At 41.4% G+C, this 23,216-nt stretch overlaps 1 protein-coding gene across 3 annotated transcripts in view; it reads left to right on the forward strand.

Annotated features, from left to right (window-relative positions):
• Positions 1–23,216, forward strand: part of Moca-cyp (nuclear cyclophilin protein Moca-cyp) — a 60,788-nt gene that overhangs the window by 26,773 nt on the left and 10,799 nt on the right. For 2 of the 3 annotated variants that reach the window (XM_076210131.1, XM_076210133.1), the window contains 5 exons: positions 8,258–8,378; positions 8,469–8,766; positions 16,940–17,035; positions 20,162–20,478; positions 21,711–21,787. In XM_076210131.1, the coding sequence (XP_076066246.1) occupies positions 8,258–8,378; positions 8,469–8,766; positions 16,940–17,035; positions 20,162–20,478; positions 21,711–21,787 (909 nt within the window). The remainder of the gene's footprint in view (positions 1–8,257; positions 8,379–8,468; positions 8,767–16,939; positions 17,036–20,161; positions 20,479–21,710; positions 21,788–23,216) is intronic. The other variant, XM_076210132.1, reaches the window with a different exon arrangement.

A 23,216-nucleotide genomic window follows, 5' to 3' on the forward strand; every position in this document is an offset into this window, starting at 1 on the left:
TTTCTCCATTTTCTTTAATCATCTCCAACCCCTGACCCACTACCTCTCGCATCACCCCATCCATGTAAAGATTGAACAGCCATGGTGACATAACACATCCCTGACGAAGTCCCACCTTTACCTCAAACCATTCACTCTCTCCATTTCTAATCCTAACACAAGCTCTACTACTCTCGTAAAAACTCTTGACTGCTCTTAACAGCTTTCCTCCTATCCCATATATCTGCAGTACCTCCCACAGTGCCTTCCTATCTACCCTGTTGTAAGCCTTTTCCAGATCCATAAAAGCCCAAAAAACACCCTTATCTTTTCCTATAGCTTTCTCACATATCTGTCTTACCACAAAGATCTGATCTACACAACCCCTACCTGTCCTAAACCCGCACTGTTCCTCACCAATTACTCCTTCTGTTCCTCTCCTAATCCTCTCAATCAAGACCCTCCCATACGCCTTCCTAACTACATTCAACAAGCTGATCCCTCTGAAACTACTACACTCACACTTGTCCCCCTTTCCCTTGTAAAGCGGAACTATACAGGCACTCCTCCAGTCCTCCGGCACTCTACCCTCTCTCAAACAAATATTAAACAACCTCACCAGCCAGTCCACCATCACTGTACCTCCTTCAGACATTCTGCATGGCATCCATCCAGACCAGGTGCCTTACCTGCTCTCATCATCTTAACAGCTGCTTTCACTTCATCCTTCCCTATTTCTCCTCCATTTTCCTCACTCATCACACTCATTTTCTTAGCACTTCCCACTGCAACTACCTTTCCCTCCCTATCCTCCTTCACAATTAGCAACTCCCTAAAATACTCTGCCCACCTTCCTCTCTCCATCTGCACCTTTTACCTTTTCCTCTCTACTTGATTTGCCTCCTTTTTCTTTTTTAATTTCCTTCCAAAACATCTTTTTATTGCTTTCAATTTTTTTTTGTCATACTCTTACCCCATTTCACATCTGCTCTCCTCTTTGCTTCCTTTATCTTATGCTTAGCTTCCTTTCTCTTTACTTTGTACCTCTCATACGATTCCTTCGTCCTAATTTGCAGCCAATCTATGAATGCCTGCTTCTTTTCTTCTACACATTGCTTTGCTTCCTCATCCCACCACTCACTACCCTTCCTTCTTTTTCCTCCCACCCTCCTTGTTCCACACACCATCTTTGTACACCTTATGACTCCCTCCTTGAACCATCCCCATTCCTCCACTCCTAGTTCTACTCTATCCTTTACTCCCTCCCATATATATATCTGCTTCCTAACTATTCAGTCTCACTGAGACGGTGACAAATCATCGTTCCCAATGTGTGTGCCAAACAAATCTTCATTCAGCCAGCATCAAAGCTCACTATCCTATTTCATGTACTTCCTGCCTTCATTGTGGAGTAGCTGACTGCTCTTCATGACTCCCTTGCAGGAATAACCTCGGCAGTTCACTTACTAGTTTCAGTGTATGAATCTCGAGACCTGTGATAGCAGTACAGTGTTTTGGAGTGGTTTTTAGGTGGCATAGTGATTGCACGCACTAAACAGCAGCACCAAAAACACCGAAAACACCGCAAACACAGCTAATTAACATCCATTAATGAGAGGTCTCTCTGTACTTGTCAATAAGTAGGTTGCTTGTCTGTCTTTTTATAGATGTTTCTAAGAAACATGTTGATTTGATAATATATCATTGAAATTTCCCAGATCCTTTACCACCTTTGCACTCCTCACCTTATTTCTAACTCAATCCAGCCTATTCATCCCTACCATTCTTCTCAGACATTTCATCTCAAACACATTTAAACTCTTCTGCTCTTCATCTTTTATGTTCCATGTTTCTGCCCCCATACACTGCTGTTGGCACAACCGTCCCTTCATAGAACATTCTCTTAGTATCCATTCCCAAATGTCTATTTCTCATTGCACTTTTTAATCTGCCAAGGCCTTTACTTGCTTTTCTCAATCTACATTCTACCTCCAACTCCACTCTTCCTTTCTTTCCTGCCACATGTACCCCCCCAAGCTATCCACTTCATCCAGCCTCTCTCCCTTAATATTCACTTCCATTTTGTTACCATCCTCTACCCTTGTACAACTCATCACCTTACTTTTACCCACATTTACCTTCATTTCCTTCTTTCCTTCATTTCCTTCTTTCACACACCTTCCCAAACTGTCACGAACTTCCTTAATCCCTCCTCTGATCTTGGTATAAGTACAGTGTCATCAGCAAACAACAATTTGCTTATCTTCCACTTTTCTCCATTTTCTTTAACTATCTCCAATCCCCTGCCCATTACCCTTACATTTACCTCCCATATCACCCCATCCATGTACACATTGAACAGCCATGGCAACATGACTCATCCCTGGCAAAGTCCCACCTATACCTCAAACCACTCTGTTTCTAATTCTAACACATGCTTTACTACTCTCATAAAAACTTTTGGCTGCTCTTAACAGCTTTCCCCCTATCCCATGTACCTGTAAAACTTCCTACAGTGCCTTCCAGTCTACCCTGTCATAAACCTTTTTCAAATCCACAAAGGCCCCAAAAACATAAATACCTTTTTCTAAAGCTTTCTCACATATGTCTTACCACGAAAATCTGATCCACATAATCACTACCTTTCCTTAACCAACCAATTACTCCCTCTGTTCCTCTCCTAATCTTCTCAATTAAAACCCTCCCATAAGCCTTCCCAACTGCACTCCACAAAAAACTGTGAAACCACTACACTCACATTTGTCCCTTTATTCCTTGTAAAATAGAACTATACAGGCACTTCAGTCCTCTGGCATTCTACCCTCTGAGACAAACATTAAACAACCTCACCAGCCAGTCCACTATCACTATACCTCCCTTTTTTCTGTCATTTCTCTTCATATTTAACTTGTTTTTCTGTGTTTCTTTACCAGTGTTATTGAATTATTCAAGTTGTGTTATTCCCTTGTTAATAAGTAAAAAAAAAAAATTTACAAACACAAAAAAAAAAATCTTCATGGGGTTAATGACTGTCTAAATCAATATATGATGTGCACCAACATATGAGGCACACCCCTCATTTTCAGATCATTTCCAGGTGAAAAATCATGCCTCGTACACAAAAAATATGGTACTCTACAGTATAATTTACTCTCACCATCAGGGGGATCAGCATTGTTGTCCGTTAGAAGTGGATTGATGCCACTCATGCTAGTGCTCTATCTATTCACTCCAACCGATGTGGTGGTGTCTTGTGGCAGGTGAAAAACTATGAGGGGTATCTGAATTCATTGTCTTTTCATATCTGCCATGATGGGTATATGCAAGAAAGGCATCTTCAGTATCCCTTTTAAATTTAAGTGAGCTCATCAATTTTTGTTGTTGTTGTCAAACACCATTTCACTTCCCTTGCCTTGTTTAGGGTAATTTAATGGAATCCCCCCCCCCCTTTATATATATATATCATCTCTGGTGATTTAACCCATATGTCGCCAGGCGAATGTTATACTCGTATATGCCCCCTGCTGGCAAACCCACCCCCCAGTGTCTGATTTTTTTTTTTTTTTTTTTTCATCAACTCAAAAATATATGTAAAACCAACGAATCTTGCTTATTTCGAATCACCTTAGCCTAGAAGTGGAGAAACTGGGTCAATTTTCTCGAGCTATGCATGCAAAAGTTTGGTAGAACATCTGTAGACTTTGTTTCACTCCTCACACGGGTTGAATGAGAATGTAGTCGCATTTTTTCGGGGAAGCTTCGTTAGAATTTCAGAGAGTGAAGGAATTTATTTGACATTTATGATTCAAGTCAATGTACAGTTGCCCATAATAGTCTGACACTTACAGAAAATGTATATATATATGTATATATATATATATAGGATGGGTGGTGAGGTAAACACGGGGAACTGTTTAGGGATTTATTCTGACGTTTCGTCCTTACCAGGACTTCTTCAGAGTACATGCACATTCGAACAATTCATCCCCTAAATACCCGCCGAATCTATCCGCGTTCCACCATGATCGACCTGACCTCTCGTCCTCCTACGCTCTGCCTCGCGAAGTATCAAGCAGCTGGCCGTCTTTGTTAATTTAATAAACCCATCGCGATGGTTGTTGTTTGGATGGGAAGCGATGTAAGCTGCTTCAGTTATTTTTCTTCTTTTCCTAGGAAGTCCTTTCTGCAGCACCTCTACTCGGTTCCAGTCTGGTAAGTGGCCGTGAGTATCTATATGAACCACTAGCGAGTTTGATACTCGGTGTGCCTTGACGTCATTCCTGTGCTCAACTGTCCGCTTCTTAATACCTCGGCTGGTTTACCCCGTAGTAGCTCACAGGACAGTTTCCACACGGTATCTTGTAGACGACACTGTTTTCTTCCCCGTTGGCCACGACTTTATTCTGGTTCTTAACATACATACATACATATACCAAGGCTTTTTCCCCCTTCCAAGGGAGATAGCCAAAAAGGGAAAGGCATAAAAATACTCCCACCCATTTCATCCCTAAATACACTCCACACCCCTCCCACCCTCCCTCTCATCTGAGCACCTCCTGGATGACGGGTCATCCCTGCACCCTGCCCACCGCCCTGGATCAGAAGCAGTGTCGCAAGACACAGCACATCCACAGCAAGGCCGCTTCATTTAATCGGCGACCCCCCCTCTCCGTCCCCCCTTGCATATAAGGAGAGGACGGGGAGAAATCCCTTCGGGCTGCGTCAAAAATTACTCACACATACTACCCCACCCCCCCGCCCATTCCTCCTCATGCAATCACAACATCATCCATATACAACCACTCTCCACTCACCTCTGTCTTCCGTCCTCTCCCTTCCTTCCTCAACAGACATTCCCCTCTTCCCCAAAGCCCCCTTCACCCCATCCATCCACCTCATCCTAGGACGTCCCCTCATGTTCACTCCCTCCACATCTGCCTTCCATACCTCTTTTACTAGTCTTTCTTCACTCATTCTTTCCATGTGTCCAAACCATCCTAATATTCTTTCATCAACCCTATCTCCCAAATCCTTTTTCACCCCTGTTCTCCTCCTCACCTCCTCATTTCTTAACAATGTCTCCTATTTTCGTTCCCGTGCTGATCGCAACCTTGATGCCGGCTCTAGTGAGCAACTGTCCCAACTCGCCTGAGTTGCTCGAGTTTGGCACGGACAAATATTCCCTGCTATCATTTTCAGTCACGTCTCCTCTGTTCCTTATGCTTCTTTTTGCTATCTTTAAAGCCTTTTCTCTAAGTCGGTACAACAGCCCTTCCGGATAACAGAGTTTGGTGAAAATGTTGAAAATGTAATCCATTTCATCTTTAATAAATTCTTCACTACAAATGCGGTATGCTCTCAGGAAGAATCCTATTACCACTCCACTCTTTATTCTCTCGTTGTGGCCAGAGTAGTAGTGAATGATGTTGTCTTTATTTGTACTTTTTCTATAAACCGAGAATGCGGTCTTGTTCCCTTTCCTCCAGATGACGGTGTCGAGGAAGGCCAATTTGTTATCTGTCTCGTGTTCAACAGTGAACTGGATGTTTCGTTCGACATTATTTAACCTCCTCAAAAAAAAGTACAAATAAAGACGACATCATTCACTACTACTCCGGCCACAACGAGAGAATAAAGAGTGGAGTGGTAATAGGATTCTTCCTGAGAGCATACCGCATTTGTAGTGAAGAATTTATTAAAGATGAAATGGATTACATTTTCAACATTTTCACCAAACTCTGTTATCTGGAAGGGCTGTTGTACCGACTTAGAGAAAAGGCTTTAAAGATAGCAAAAAGAAGCATAAGGAACAGAGGAGACGTGACTGAAAATGATAGCAGGGAATATTTGTCTGTGCCAAACTCGAGCCACTCAGGCGAGTTGGGACAGTTGCTCACTAGAGCCGGCATCAAGGTTGCGATCAGCACGGGAACGAAAATAGGAGACATTGTTAAGAACCAGAATAAAGTCGTGGCCAACGGGGAAGAAAACAGTGTCGTCTACAAGATACCGTGTGGAAACTGTCCTGTGAGCTACTACGGGGTAAACCAGCCGAGGTATTAAGAAGCGGACAGTTGAGCACAGGAATGACGTCAAGGCACACCGAGTATCAAACTCGCTAGTGGTTCATATAGATACTCACGGCCACTTACCAGACTGGAACAGAGTAGAGGTGCTGCAGAAAGGACTTCCTAGGAAAAGAAGAAAAATAACTGAAGCAGCTTACATCGCTTCCCATCCAAACAACAACCATCGCGATGGGTTTATTAAATTAACAAAGACGGCCAGCTGCTTGATACTTCGCGAGGCAGAGCGTAGGAGGACGAGAGGTCAGGTCGATCATGGTGGAACGCGGATAGATTCGGCGGGTATTTAGGGGATGAATTGTTCTAATGTGCATGTACTCTGAAGAAGTCCTGGTAAGGACGAAACGTCAGAATAAATCCCTAAATGGTTCCCTGTGTTTATCTCACCACCCATCCACTCATCTGTCTTACATATTTCAATATATATATAGTTTTTGTGGATTTTTTTGGCAAATATTTATCACTTTGTTATGTGGTAAATTGATTATATATATATACATATATATATATATATATATATATTATATATATATATATATATATATATATATATATATATTTTCATGGAGAATAGGTGATTGTGGTGCTTCTTATTGTTTTGGTAAATGTTTTAGTAAGCATCCATTACACCATTATTGCCCTGCCATAATTTGTATTATGCATTTATTACAAAAATTGGTAGTGCAAAATTGCCAGTTCTGTACGTCACAATACGTATTAAATAGCAACTACTTAACTGTTGAAGTACAACTTCACCTCCTTGTACTTCGTTTCGTTCACCAGAATCACCTAAATTACATCCTAATGGCCGATTTTGTACCCCAAGTTACCCCTAAAAAATTGCTGCCAGGGTTGCCAGTTTTGTCAATGAATAAAAAAAAATTGGGTACCTTTTATAGCCAATGGGGGCTACTTAGTCATTACCACAGATTTGACCCTTGACATAATTCCTATTTTTGGTGAATTTTTTAAATTGCATCATACGATGTATGCAATTGATGCTCAATCCATAAAACAATTGTGGCATATGACATATGCTGCTGACGCTGGAGGAGTTAATCATTTCCCCCAATCCTCTGGTGTCAGCTAGCTGACTTCTTCCTCCTCCATATATAGGAAGTTGTCAGCTGCCATTTTCCTTATCAAGATCAAGGTTTTCTTCACTTGCCTCTGTAATGGCTTAGGAGTAAAGTTAGTGAAGTCTTGCACCTGCTCAAGGGTGCTTTCAGCAGGTGTTTTAGCTTGTCTCTTGGACCTCATAATTCTTTGAAGAGCTCCAAGATGTGTGGTACTAGAGAAACATAGTTGTAGTTATGCACACACAACTCGATGTTGCAGTGGTAGAGTTCCTGGTCACCACTATGGCAGTCTGGGTTGAAATCCCACCCAGGGCTGAAATAATTTCAGTATCACTGTGCTGCAACTCATTACTCCAACTCTTATGGGCAGGGAGTTAGGGTGTGTGTGCGTGTAAAGTCACAGCATTACTGATACGTGGGTCTTATATGAGATCTGAGCTCTCTTCTGGGAGGGAAATAGCTGTCGATCAAGAGTCCAACATGTGATCCAAAACCATGGTGAATCACACACACCCAGGCTGCGGGTGAGGAAGTACATGGGTGTAGAGGGACCATGGGGATGCAGCATAGGGTGAACAGGATGTGTCATGTGTGATGCACAGGAAAGGTGCAACATGCAGGAATTTTAGAAATAGAAAAATTCCTCTAGGACAGTTGTGAAATTGTACTGTCAGAGACTACTATTTGAGGGACAACTGTGTGTTAAACAACCATGATGACATACACAACCCAGGCACAACCCCACCTTCATCTAAAAAAAATTGCTCGCCATTCTCTACACTAAAGTGTGCTCTACTACTCATTTTGACTGCTCTCAGTAACTTTCCCTTGATCCTGTATGTCTTCAAACAGTCATATTTTGATTCAGAAAGCTCAATGGTACCCAGAACATCCATTAAATTGGGTTGGGGATCTTTCTGGGAGACATTCTTAGGCTATAGTTATTGAGGAAAATTCTATATTGGGGAAGGCCTTATGCAGAATCATCCCAGTTACAGGAGTTTGTGTAATGTAACCTCTTGGTTAAATGTGGTATGTAATGTTTGGATATATTTTTCAAAGGTAGAAATTCGTAAATGTTTTGAAGCATAATACTATTTGTCCATATTACAGAAAAAAAGAAAAAGAAGAAAAAAATTGAGGAGTCCGAGAGCACTGGCTCAGCTTCAGAGACTGAGGTAAAGAAGAAGAAGAAGAAAGAAAAGAAACACAAGAAACGCAAGAAAGTGGAAAGGTTTGTTTAAACTGAAGGATGTTTTAAGTTTTATGTAATTGTGTCCCAGCTACGATATGACTACATTAAAATTTCTCTTACATTAATCAGCTCTGATGAAGAAGGAGAGGTAAAAGATGACGATGTGGATGAGCCCAAAGTAAACACAAAGGAGACACAAGGAGTCTTCCGTCCCCATCCACTTGCATCTGTCAGCAGTATCAACCCAGAAGAGATCCCTGCAGTTCCTCAGAACCGATTCCTGTATCGGGCTGCAGGTCCAGAGAAAGGAGCTGCAGGAAAGGACCGGAGAGACCTGGGCCGGGATGGAAGAGACCGGGATAGGCCTAGGGCAACAGTTCGAGCTTACACAAAAAGTGGTAGAAAGGTGAAAGGCCGGGGATCATTGGTGAGTGAGAATTATTGTTTTTTTTGTGCAAGTGCACATATATTTTATATAAAACATTGACTGCCTTGTGGCTGCTTAACTGCTTTCTGTGGTGTCACTCTAAAAATAACAATGTTCTTTAATATTATGAAGGTAACACAAATTCAGCCAAGTCGTACATTTGGTGGGGTGCATTTTGGGGATGTAATGCATGACCAGTTACAAAGGATTACAAAGGCGGAGTGTGCCGACAGGAGACCTTTTGGTCCATAACTAGGTCAGATGCAGAAAAAATGTAATACTGTAATGATAAATCAATTAAAGAAAAATTAATAAAAAATTATAATTATGTAAATAATAATAAATAAAATAAATGCATAGGTGTAGTTAAATAATAAACAGATAATAGTAAATTGACATAACTAATAATGGATAAAAACCAAGCAAATAATAATAAACAAACAAATGAACAAATAATATAAAATAAATGGCAGGCATTACAGCATCTTGCTTAGGTGTTTATTTAAACAAATCTTAGTTCTTCCTACCCATCCCATCCCATCCAGCTCCTGGTAGTACTTAAGTTAATGGAATAATGGGTTGCACACTGCTTATCTTACACATACAAAAGTGAAGGCCTCACCCTGATGGAGCCACAGGATCTGGGTAGGAGGTAACCTAAGATGGGTTACACACTGCTTGTTTTACATATACACAAGTGAAGGCCTCACCCTTATGGGTGGGGACAAATCTAAGTAGGAGGTGCCCTGAGAGTGATACAGAAAAATAAAAGGATGTTGGTGAAAATTATAAAAGAAAGATATGGAGCATTAGTTTTGCCAACTTGTATGATAGGAAGACCTTGGTGATTAATGAAAGAGAGAAGTCATGTAGAGGCAGTGGGAATAGTTAAGGCTATACATGGAAGTATGGCAGTGTAAGGAATAAAGATGTTTGTGACTGGGCTGTAAGAGTAAGTACAAACAGGTCAACTAAGGGTGATGTCATATGCAAATGAATAGATATAGATATCCTTAAGGGGATCCAAGAATTGGTGGTGTTTGAGGGTAAGAGAAAGGGGTAGAGGAAAATGTGAGGGGGATGGGGTGAATGGGACAGTAAGGTTTCATAGTCAGGTTGTCTCTAAAGCAGAAAAGTGCATAAGTGAGTGTTCAAGAAGAATCTATAGGCTGATGTGACTTGTTTCATGAGGGGTGCACATTTGTTTTGCTAGGAAAGTGATGATGTTCATTCAATCATGCCATTGCCCTACGCCTCTAGCATGAGACCCTCACTCCCAACAGTCATGACGGGCTCGTAAGTCACTCGAGGAAGAAATGTTATATAGTTGTCTGGGTACAACTAGTGTGGGGCAGTATAAGATTAGCTGTTCCGTGTCTTTTTGTGATGGTTGCATCAGTGGCAGTTTCTGTACCCAGGCTTATTCTGTGCTGGTACTGCTTAATGCCAGATAGTGACCTGAACATAAGCATGCTAGTTTGTTTCCTACTAGGAGAGATTTTTCTGTGCAGCTTATATTTTAGGGGATAATGAAGGAAGGAGTTCAGTGGTTGCACTTAGAGTTTTTGTGATCTTGATTGTGTATATGTTCTTGTGTGGATGTGAGGTGTAATCTTCACATAGTGTAAGTAGAAAGTAGTGAAAGGGGTGAGAACTTCCTTCTTATGTCAAGGCACCTAACTTTGTAGGTAAACGATTGGATCAGGAAGAAGATAAAGATCAGAGTTTATTAGTAAATATGCTAAATTCATGACAGCTCATTGGGACTTGTGACTTGCGTCAGCAAAAAGGAAACAAGTGCTTGTTATCTTCAGGGTATACTAGGCTTAATTCTGCAATTCAGAACTGGCTTACATGTTGCTATCTCGTTTCAGAAGCATTCTGGAATCTGGTTTTCTTTTTAATAGCAACACAATTTGTAGGAATTGTATTAATCATGTGCTCCTTTGTGGTAGAATGCAGACAACCATGCTTGGACAATTCTTCATGCTTTTGCCATCTTTATTATATTTCAGCCATCGCTGAACTTGCTTACATCTTCCTCTAACAAGTGGTGAGGCCCTGTTTTCACAAAAGAATGGGTAATACTCCCCTAGTTGAAGGATTTCCCATAAATAAAAATAAATGTATACTTGTTCAGGGAGGTCCATGCATGCACATACACCTATTTATTAATCTTTATACCAAGAGTTTTTCTTTTCTTTTCTTTTCTTATAAGGGAGGTGGAGCCAAGTCAAAGGCAATCACCCACTCCCATTCACCACCCTTGTTTCCCTTTTCATCTTAGACCCTCATGGATGAGTGGTCATACCTGTCTCCTGCCCAGCCTGGGTCAAAGGCAATGCAGAAAGACAGAGCAGTCCACAGTAAGAGGCCTTCATTTAATCAGCAATCCCCCATTCCATCTCCTCGTACTGAAATTAGAAAGAGGAGACATCCCTTTGGGCTGCATCAAAATACATACATACATATACCAAAGGCTTTTTCCCCCTTACACGGGGGGTAGCCAAAAAGAAAAAGGTACAGAAATCACTCCCACCCATTTCATTTCCCATATATTCCACTCCCCTCCACCCTCCTCCCTCCCTCCTATGGCACCTTGTGCATCAAAATATCCACACATATTCACTCCCTATTCCCCATATCCCCAGCCCCTTCCCTTCCTTGCTTGAGAGAAGACGGAAAAAATCCTTTTGGCCAGCATACACAGCCATTCTCCACTCACCCTTATCCCCTGCCTTCTTTCCTTGCTCAACAGACTTCCCCTCTTGTTCAAAGCACCTTTCACCACATCCATCTCATCCTCAGTCGTCGCCTCAAGTTACTTCATTCACCTCTAGGGTACGCATACCAATGGAGACACACTTGCCCTATGCAGACGCATTTGACACAAAAAAACTTCTACCTGCTGCCAATGGTGAATAGATAGGAGCATAATTATAGGCTCAAAAAATCACTTAACTATCACTTAACTCTCCCCTCATAATGTGACATAGTCTTACCCTCCTAATCCAAATAGGTACGTGACTGCAGGAGATGAAATAAAAATAAAAAGTACTGTTTTTGAAAGAATCATTTCATCTCCTGCAGCCACGGACCTATTTGGATTAGGAAGGTAAGACTATGTCACATTATGAGGGGAGAGTTAAGTTATTTTTTCAGCCCATAATTATGCTCCTCTCTATTCACCATCGGCAGGGAGAAGTCTTTTTTTTTTTGTGTGTGTGTGTGTGTGTGTCAAATGCGTCTGCACAGGACAAGTGCGTCTCCATTGGTATGCGTACCCTACCTTCCACACCTCTTTTGCTAATCTTTCTTCACTCATTCTTTCCATATGCCCAAACCATCCCAATAGCCTTATCATCCCTATCTGCCAGCTCCTTTTCCACCCCCTCCTCTGCATCTCTTTATTTTACACTCTATCCAACTTCGTAACCCTTCCATACATACATACATACACCATAAGATCTTTTCCTTCTTATTAGGAGGTGGTAGAGTCAAAGTATACACCCACCCAGCACCTATCCCACACCTATCCAAAAACTCAATCAGTGGCCCTCCCATCTTATGGATGAAGAGTTATCCTTTTTCACCACATTGCATGTCAGAGGCCGTGCAGAAAAATTAGCTTTTCCACAGCAGAGCCCAGCAGTGGGAGCTGGACAACCCCAACCACTTCATTATTTAGAGGGAGAAGAAAGAAAAAAAAAATCACTTTGATAAATCTACAGGGCACACAAGATCATCTTTTAGAACTGCATAATTTCCTTATCCCTTTACAAGTACTCTCCACTTGTATCTTTTTTACTCTTCTTGCATGACACTTTCTTTTCACATCCTATCTATCTACCTCTATACAAACATGAGCCTTCCCAGATTCTGCTTGTTAATTAAATTATGTGAGTAATTGTTGATCATCGTAATGTTTCTCGTAAAGAATATGAAAAATTATGTTTTTGTTTAAAATGTGAAAAGTATTGAGCTAAGTTTACAATGTATGATGTGGCAACCGAGTTGGATGGGGGTGTTCTCAGCCACTAAGGTACATGATGTGCAGTCTGCTTACAATCCACTGTTCATTTTCTCTCTTCTCTCTCTCTCCCCCTTCTCTCTCTCTCTCTCTCTCTCTCTGTGTGTGTGTATGTGTTCTCAGTGTGTGTGTGTGTGCATGTGTGTTCTCTCTATCTTCCCCTTTCCCTCCCTCCCTCTGTCTACCCTCTCTCTCATTCTCTCTGCCCTCTCTTTCTCATTTTGTCCCGCCTTCTCTCTCTCTCTCCCTCCATCTTCTCCCACTCTCTCTGTCCTTTCTCTCTCTCTCTCCCTCGGTATTTCCTTGTGTGTGTGTGTGCATATGCACAAGAGGACCAGTTGAGGTACCAAAACTGGTTGCCCAAACTGCCTGACCAAGTATGTTGAATTGGAGATGCTAATAGATTATATCCAGCAATTAGAACATGAGAAAAAAAAGTTACTACTTCCCCAGATCTCCAGGCTGAATTAATCAGGGGTGCTAACATATCAGAGGGCCTCACCCATAGATCCCTTCTAATGCCTGAGCTTCAGACTGTCACTGAGGAACTAAAAGATAACAATAATATGTGAGCCATAGAGTAGGTAAATTATTAATATTTGTACTCTTGGATAAAAAAAGACTACCTGAGCAAGACATCTCATATCCAGGATCCATGAAATTCATGAAGGTCACCAGAAACCTAATAACCTCAAAGTGGCAAATATATGTTAATAGAATGAATGTGTAAAAATACACAGGGAAGAAAATAGAAACAATGAAAAAGACATAATAGAAAAATGTAAGGATCATCCAAAACTATTCTATAGATATGTGAATGGTAAACTAAAAAATAAACAGAAAATTGTGAAACTATGCCAAGGGAATATTGAATACACAGAAGATACAGAAATGGTTGAAGTCATGAGCAAACACTTCGTCTGTTTTCACTAGAGAAAATGTACAACAACAGGATTAAAGGAGAGAAGTGGAACACCCCTATGAGGGAAATAATAGTAACACATACATACAAGGTACAACTACAATATAATCAAGACGCCGATGTCGGCATCCTCGCGTACCCACTTGCTCCTCATACTACATAGGCGTCACTGTATGGAAGGGGTTAATGTGCGTCTAAGAAAGGGGAGAGTACCAGAGGACTGGAGAGCCTGTATAGTTATGCTTTACAACAGAAAAGGGGACATGTTATTGTAGTATTTTTCAAATGATCAAATTGCTAAGTGTAGTTGAGAAGGCATATGGGAAGATTTTGATTGGGAGGATTAGGAGAACAGGGAGTAATTGGTGATGATTAGTGTAGGTTTAGGAAAAGTAGAGGATGTGTGTATTGGATTTTTTAGGCAAGACAGATTTGGGAAAAGGTAGGATGTTTTAGGCTCTTTATGGATTTGTACACAGGAAGACAGTTTGGGAGGTTTTGCAGATATATGGGATTGGGGGAAACCTGTTAAGGACAGTCAAGAGCTTTTACTATAGTAGAGTCTGTGTTAGAATTAGAAATGGAGAGGGTGAATGTTTTGAGGTAAAGGTAGAGATACATTATGGCTGTCTTGTCACTAAGAGGCCAGTAGATAGAGGTAGACATTTGGGTAGATAGAGGGGTCGGTGGAGACGAATGTAAATTTTATGACTAAAGGTTTAAAAACAATGGCCGACAGTCACCATGGCTGTTCAGTGTGTACATGGATGTGGTGGTGCAGGAGGTAAATGCAAGGGTGATGGGCAGGGGACTGGAAATGGTTAAAGATAGTAGAGAAAAATAGGAAGTGAGCCAGTTGTTGTTTGCAGATGACACTGCATGTGTGGCAGGGATAGAAGGAAGATTAAGGCAATTAGTGACAGAGTTCGGGAAAATATGAGATAGGAGAAAGTTGAATGTAAATGTTGGTAAAAGAGAGGTGATAACATGTTCAAGAGGAGAGGATAATAGCAAACTGGAAGTAAGTCTTAAAAGAGAGAGGCTGGGGAAAGTGGATAGTTTTAAGTATTTAGGATCACATGTACCAGGAAATGGAGTAGGAGTGAAGGTAAATTATAGATTGAGAGAAGCAAGTAAATGCATTGGTGGATTAAAAAGTGTCATGAGAAATAGCCATCTAGGAATTGATACAAAGGGGAGACTATATGAAGGGAGGATTGTGCCAAAAACACTATATAGAGCAGAGATTTAAGAGAGGCAGAAAGAAATTTAAATGTGTTTGAGATGACATATTTAACAAGTAGAGTAGGGATTACAAGGTTGGATAGAGTGAGAAATGAGGAGGTTAGGAGGAAAGCAGGGGTAGAAAAGTGTACAGCAGATAGGGCTGATGAAAGAGTATTGAGATGGTTTGGAAACATGGAAAGAATGAGTGAAGGAAGATTGGTAAAAGAGGTGTGGATGGAATGAACTTGAAGGTATGACTAAGAGTGAGATGAATGGATGGAGTGAAAGGGGCTTTAAGGAAGTGGGGAATGTTTGTTGAACAAGGAAGGAAGAAGGCTTGAGATAGAGATGAGTGAGGATGGCTGTATATGAATACTTTGTTGCTGCCTGAAGGAGTTTCACCCAGTCTTCTCAATTTTCCATACAAAGGGAAAAAGGAAGGGGGGGTCACCAATTAAGTGAAGCAGCCTTGCTGTGGATGTACCCTGTCATGCTGCATTACTTCTGATATGGGCAGTTAGCAGTGAGACAGGGATGACCCTTCATCCACAAAGAGCTAAGATGAGAGGGAAATAAGGGTGGAATGGTAGGAGTGGGTGCATGCTTTTGACTTGCTACCTCCCTTATAAGGATGAAGAATCCCTTGGTATATGAAATAGATAGTGTTTGATATACATGACCTTCCCCCTTCTCACAGAAGACCTTACTCTGAAGACAAGAAACTGAACATACTTGGAATGGTTGTGACCACAGGGTTTGGACAACAGAAAGAAATGTTAAACATTGTATTAACAACTTAGAACTACACTGTACATTCACTGCATTGTATTCAACAGAAGTAAACAAATACCACCTGTAAACATCAATAAAACGTATATATTCCGTAGAGCAGCACATGAGAATGATACACAGCATGGTGCACAAAAGCTCAAAGCAACCTACCCCTTACATCACATGACACAAACAAAGCTCACCAAATACAATATTATACTTAGACAATCTTAGAATAACCCTACCCCCAGTGCCTCACAGTACTTCCTTACAAAAACAAGTTGATACACCCTCAGAGCACAAAAATGTTCCTTAACCTCTTCTAGACGATGACGCCTACATAGGTGTCATGAGGTGCAGGTGGGTACACAAGGATGCCTGCATCAATGTCTTGATTATATTTATTTTGTAGTTGTAGGTGAGTGACCCCCTGCATTCTGTGAACTGGATTGATCATGTTTTCTGTGTTTATTATGACTCAGAGTGAAAGAGAACAAGTAATACAGCAGTGAATTTATATTTTATAATGCGAGTATTGTGATGCATCATTAAATCATTGTACATCAGGCCTTCAATGTTGCACATAAGAATTGGATGCATATTGAAGAGGTTAATAGACCATGAAATCTATACTTCACCAAACTCGCCCAGAAATCAACCCCAAAACAAACAAGAATTGTACTGGCACACCCATGTTCAGTTCATCACCTTGCTCTAAAACTGTGCCAACACGGATTTTGCTTTGCAAAAGACACCTGTAACCCTAGCTTCAACAAACAGTACAGAGCACTGCCCTATACTCACCCTTTACCTCTTCCAGATGATGATGCCTACACAGGCGTCATGAGGTGCAAGTATACAAGGATGCTGGCATCAGCATTTTGATTATTTATTTTGTAGTTGTAGCTGAGTAACCCCCTTATTCTTTGAACTGGCTTGATTGTGTTTTCTGTGTTTATTATTACTCAGAGTGAAAGAGAACTAGTAATATAGCAGTGACTTTATATTTTGAAATGCGAGAATACTCGTGCATCATTGTACACAAGGTACCCAATGCTCTGCATGAGAATTTGACTTTTATTAAAGAGGTTAAGAGGCCCAGGACTTCAGCAAACAGGAACCATGGCAGTGGATTGATTAATTATATATTACCATATTGATTAGTGCAGTTTAGATATTTTGAGCACAGAGCCCAACTTCTAACAACAGTTGTTTACTCTCAGCGCTACCGAACACCCTCAAGGAGTCGCAGTCGAAGTGTAACTCCACCACATTGGCGACAGGCGCAGCGTAAAACTATTCCTTTTGAGCAATTCAAGGTCAGTTATAATTGCACCTAATCTGTGGTGTATATATATTTGTTTTTTTGTCTGTTTAGTATAATCATGTATTATTTTACCCTCCATTTCTCTATTTTTCCCCTTTCTCTTGCTTTTCTCTCTCACTCTGGCACTCAACCCCCCCCCCCCATAGGTTGATGTAACAACTGTTATGTATGAGAGGTGAATATAAGAGAGAGAAGTTCCATTGAAATAAATCATTTGAGGACTGTGTGCAGTTACAAAATATGACAAAATAAAGAATAAAGAATTTGTAAAGGGACTGGGGGTTCAGATGGGGTTGAGAAAAACATGCCCGTGTGAGGTGGTATTGTCATCTTATGAGAATGGATAGAAGTAGATACCTTCAAAGGATACCCAAATCGGTGGTGCAAGGGGTGTACCAAGGAAATACTGGGTGGACAAAGTGAACAAAGCCATAAGAGTATGTGGTCAGGATACCAAACAACCAAAACTACTCAAGTGGCAGGGAGAGCTCAAGAGGACCGTGTAGACTAAAACTACAGCTAGATCCATGAGAGGAGTGTGGGTAGATTGAACCTAAAGTAGTGCTGGGAAAATGATGAGGTGCAATCATCACATGATTTAGGCAGGAAGAAGTGAAAGGGATGCTAGTGAGGGAAGAGGGATGTGGGATTCCCTCTCGTAGACCTTATCACCCCATTTGCCGGTAACAGTGATCAGATGAAAAAGCTTATGTAGTTCTTTAAGGTTTCATCATTATTAAGGGTAATATAAAAGAAGTTGCAGGAAAGGGTGGGAGTTTTTTCTCGCACCTTTCAGTTCTGTCAGTTCCTGTTTTAGTACCTTCATTTCTTCCTTCATTACATTGTACACTTTCTTTAGGACATGCATTTCATTGTTCAAGTTGTTACTTGTTTTCCATAAATTGTTTGTTTCTCTTCTCCGTGTATCGTTCCAATTTCTCACCGCGATATATCTAAAATTCTACCAGAGTCTTCTTTCATGTCCTGTAAATTCAGAAAAATTACTATCCTCACTACTATCAAAAATCTTTGTTTCTCTTGGTGATCTAAAGCCAGGATTTATGTTCTTCGGTTTCACACTAACAAGCGCTTCTGCATAACTGTTTACATTCAAACACGGTGGATGGCACATCTTAGGAATCTTCCAACCTGTCAACATTTTCCTCTTTTTTTCTTCTATTTCTCACTTTTTACATTAAAAATAATCATTTCAGGCATCCACAAGCATTCCCCTTCCCATAGATACATTTTAGGTAATATATAATTGAAGCATTGTGTATCGTTTTGTAAATATACGTATTATCACCAGAGCACCAAGTACTATGTGTTGTCACTACAATGATTGATGGATGGGGTGGTGTGAGAGGTAAATGGGTAGTAAGTCAGGGATTGGAGATGGTTAAAGAAGAGTGGGAGGTAAGCCAGTAGTTGTTTGCTAACAACACTGCACTTGTAGCGGGATCAGAGGAGGGATTGAGGAAGTTAGTGACAGAGTTTGGGAAGGTGTGCAAAAAAATGAAGTTGAAGATAAACGTGGGTAAAAGGTGATGAGATGTACAAGGGGTGAAAGTGGCAGGAGACTGGAAGTGAGTATTAAAGGAGAGAGAAAGGAGGAAGTGGATAGTTTTAGATACTTGGGTGTGAATGTGGTGGGAAAGGGAGGAGTGGAGGTAGAATGTAGACTGAGAGAAGCAAATAAATAGCTTTGTGGATTAAAAAGTGTAATGAGAAATAGACATTTGGGAATGGATGCTAAGAAGAGATTGTGCCAACAGTGCCAACAGCACTGTATGGGACAGAAACATGGAACATAAGAAAGGAAGAGAGAAGGAGCTTGAATGTGTTTTAGATGAGGTGCCTGAGAAGTATGGTAGGGGTTACTAGTTTGGATAGAGTGAGAAATGAGGAGGTAAGGAGAAGAATGGGGATGGAAAGGTAGTTGGGAGATAGGGTTGATGAAAGAGTATTGGGATGGTTTGGACACATGGAAAGAATGAGCGTAGAAAGACTAGTAATAGAGGCATGGAAGGCAGAGGTGAAAGGAGTGAACATGAAGGGTTGACCTAGGATAAGATGGATGGATGGTAGGCATTGGGAAAGAGGGCAGTGTCTGTTGAGGAAGGATGGGAGAGGACAGAAGATAGTTGTGAATGGAGAATGGTTGTGTATGGATGATGCTGTGATGCATGAGGTGGAGTGGGTGGGGGATTGGGGGTGAGGGAGTATGTGTGAGAAAAAAATTTATGCAGCCCGAAGGGCTTTCTCCCTGTCTCCTCCTTTTCTGCATTAGGGGAGTCGCTGGTTTAATGCAGTAGTCTTGCTGTGGATGTGCTGTGTCTTGCGACACTGCGTCTGACCCAGGGCAGTGGACAAGATGCAGGGATGACTTGTCATCCGGGAGATGCCAAGATAAGAGGGTGGAGGGGAGTGGAGTATGTCAGGTATGGAAGGCAGATGTGGAGGGAGTGAACATGAGGGGATGTCCTAGGATGAGGTGGATGGATAGGGTGAAGGGGGCTTTGGGGAAGAGGGGAATGTCTGTTGAGGAAGGACAGGAGAGGACAGAAGACAGGGGTGAATGGAGAATGGTTGTACATGGATGATGTGATGCATGAGGTGGAATGGGGGGGGGGTTAGTATGTGTGAGAAAAATTTGATGCAGCCCGAAGGGATTTCTCCCCGTCTTCTCCTTTTATGCATGGGGGGAAGAAGAGGGGGGTCACCGATTTAATGATGCGGCCTTGCTGTGGATGTGCTGTGTCTTGCGACACTGCTTCTGACCCAGGGCAGTGGACAAGGTGCAGGGATGACCCGTCATCCAGGGGGTGCTAAGATAAGAGGGAGGGTGAAGGGGTGTGGAGTGTATTCAGGGATGGAATGAGTGGGAATGATTTTATGCCTTTTCCTTTTTGGCTACCTCCCTTGTAAGGGGAAAAAAGCCTTGGTATGTGTATGTTTTTTGTTTTTGTTTTATAAGGGGAGAAAGCCTTTGGTATATGCATGTATGTATATTTATTTTGTAGAATAACCTTATTATTTTTCCACATCATTTGTAATTGGATGTATTCATAGATTTGTTTGTGACATTTAAACTTAAGAAAGTTGTAATAACATTCAGGCTTTCCAGCGGAAGACAGAAGAGCGGAGACAACGGAGTGAAGAGGAGATGGGTGGACCTGATGGACGAGATCAACAGCTTGATGAACGGAGACGTCGACGCCAAGAAAGACACAGACAGCGAGAGGAAGAGGCTGACTTCGGTATTCCTGGTGGAAGGATGAGAGAGAACGGAGAACGGCAGAGGAGGCGTGACAGGGATGATGGCAGTGGTAAAAGCTTCAGAGAACACGAGAGCTGGAAAGGACGTGACCTGAGAGACAGGCTAAAGGGAAGGAAAGATGACAGGAACTCGGCAGAAGATAAGGAAGATACAAAGTGAGTAATAAGCTTCTATACAGACGCTCCTCAACTTACGTTTTAGTTACGTTCCGAATGGCCGAACGTAAGTTGAAAATGAACGTAAGTTGTTACTGTACTATACATCCGTAAATTCTATTACCGTATCTTATAAAACACCCCTAAATCATTAATTATACACAACATTGTAAAATAATAACATTAATTTCAAATAAATTAAATTCAAGCAACATAAATTGAGATGGTGGAGGAGGAGGAGGAGGCAAGGCATGTTCAGTCTGTCGTTTGTGCCATGTAAACAATAGACGCAGCGTCATGCGTAAGTATCGTTTGAACTATGGAGAGCGCGCTAAACTAAAAATTTCACTCCCTTTTTTTTTTTTTTTTTTTTTTTTAGTCAGTTCAAACGTAATCCTTAGGTCACTCAGTGAAGAGATTTGAGGGATTTGTTTGAAGGGAGGGTTGGTTAGTATAAGATAACTTATCATTGAATAGGAATTACCTCTTGGGGTTTGTAGTGTCTGGTGCCAAGCCAGTTGTGTGTTAGTACTGTTTTATTGCTAGGTGATGATTTGATCATAGGCATGCTAATGTTGCTGTTTGTCTAGATAGTGATGTCTCTTAATTTAGTGTTGAGGGGAGGGCTTGATGAAGTATGGATACATTGGTAAAGGTAAATGCACTGTAGGCACTGAGGTATTTACTGCATGTTGTTGTGCAGTATTAATTGCACATTAACATGCAGCAAAAATTGACAGGGTGATGGGACTATGTATCCTGCTCTTTATAAAGATATCCTTCAAGAAGTTAGGCATAAGAGGATCTGGGAGATCTCCAACCAGATTCCCAAGGTTTGGGTCATTAAATGTGTGTGTTTGTGGTACAGATGAGAGTAAAAGGTGAGATGGGTAGTATGTGAGAAGGAAGATGATGTGTTAGTATATGGATGACGCTGTGATGTTTCATGAACATCTCTCGTGTGGTTCTTAAGGACTTCAGAAGTTGGTGTAATAGCATCTGAAAGCTTCATAATGGTCATGCCAGTATAGGTCATGAAAATGTGTTTAGGCTAATGCATTACAAAAAAAAAAAAAGATAAAATTATGATAAGCTTTGTCAAAATGAACTTACCATTCACTTCTGTGAAATGTACATATGTTTCCTATGTCTCCATACTTTGCTTTGCAGGAAATGGCATATAGATGATAATGCTTTAGGTGGCTCATACCACTGATTTTTTTTATTGCCAGACCCCAGGAGAAGCCAAGAGGTAGATGGGAAGAGTCAGACAGGGACTCTGGTAATGAAGACCACAGTGAGAGTGAAGGTAAGGCATTTTATATATGATATGTATATATATACTTACATACAGTACTACCTCTCATTAATGGATGTTAATTAGCTGTGTTTGCAGTGTTTTTGGTGCTGTTGTTTAGTGCTGTGCAATCACTATGCCACCCAAAAACCACTCCAAATCAACGGATTATTCACATCAACGGACACCGTTACCCCCCCTTTTAGTCCATTAATGAGAGGTAGTACTGTATAGCAAGGGTATCCTCTGCCCTTATAAGGGAAGCAGCCAGTCAAGGCATGCATCCACTCCCATTTCACATCCATCCGCCACCCGTTGTTTCCCTCCCTTCAGGTTGCATCAGAATCAAAATATCTACACACAACCATTCTCCACGCATGCCTATCCCCTACCTTTTCCATCCCTGCTCAGCAGACACTAACTTCTAGCTCAGAACCCTATTCACTCTTTCCACCATCTCATCCTCGGTCGCCCCCTCAAGTTCACTCCATTCATCTCTATTTTCCTCACTTTTTGCTTATCTTCACTTGTTCTTTCCATGTACCAGAACCATCTGAATAATTTTTCATCATCCCAGTCTGCTAGCTCCCTTTATACCCCCACACTCCTCCTCACCTCATTTCCCACCATATCTAACCTTGTAACCCCTTCCGTACTTACCAAATACTTCATCTCACACACATATAATCTTCTTTCTATCTTAAATTCCAAATTTCTACCCCATACAGTGTCATAGGCACAATCACCCTTTCAGATAATCACTTTGCATCCATTCCCAGATACCTATTTCTTACGACACTTTTTGATCCCCCAAGTTGTTTACTTGGTTCTCTTACTTAGTAATTTACCTCCACTCCCACTCTTCCATTTGATACCATGAATACTTTAAACTACCCAGTTCCTCCAGCCGCTCTCCTCTAAGACTTGCTTTCAATTCACAACCACTCCTTCCCCTCGTACATTTGATCACCTTGCACACATTTCCTTCAACTTTCTTATATTGCATACATTCCCAAACTGTCACTACCTTAATCCCTCCTCAGACCTGCAGTATCATCCACAACAACTGGCCCACCTCCCACTTCCTCCATTATAGCTATTTCCGATCCCTGTCCATCACCCTCACATTTACCTCCCATACCAATCCATCATTGTATGCTTGGAACAGCCTTGGTAACATGACACAGCCTTACCATTACCCGAGACCACTCACTCTTTATTTCCAATCCTAACACAAGCTCGCTGGCGTTGTTACTTGCAGCGAAGGTCAAGGTGAGGGCGGTTCGAATCCTGCCACCAGTGAAGTTGAACCAAGGGCATGGTTCATTAAATTCCACGCTACAAAGCCCTCTGTGAGGGGCACCATCCTAGCCTTCCGATAGGGGGCGAGTGTGTGACGTTAAACCATATCAACACAAGCTCTTCTATCTACCCTTATAAA

This window comes from Oratosquilla oratoria, chromosome 27 (genome assembly GCF_046742065.1).
Source record: "Oratosquilla oratoria isolate Oo_2021 chromosome 27, ASM4674206v1, whole genome shotgun sequence".
NCBI classification, from domain to species: Eukaryota; Metazoa; Arthropoda; class Malacostraca; order Stomatopoda; family Squillidae; genus Oratosquilla; species Oratosquilla oratoria.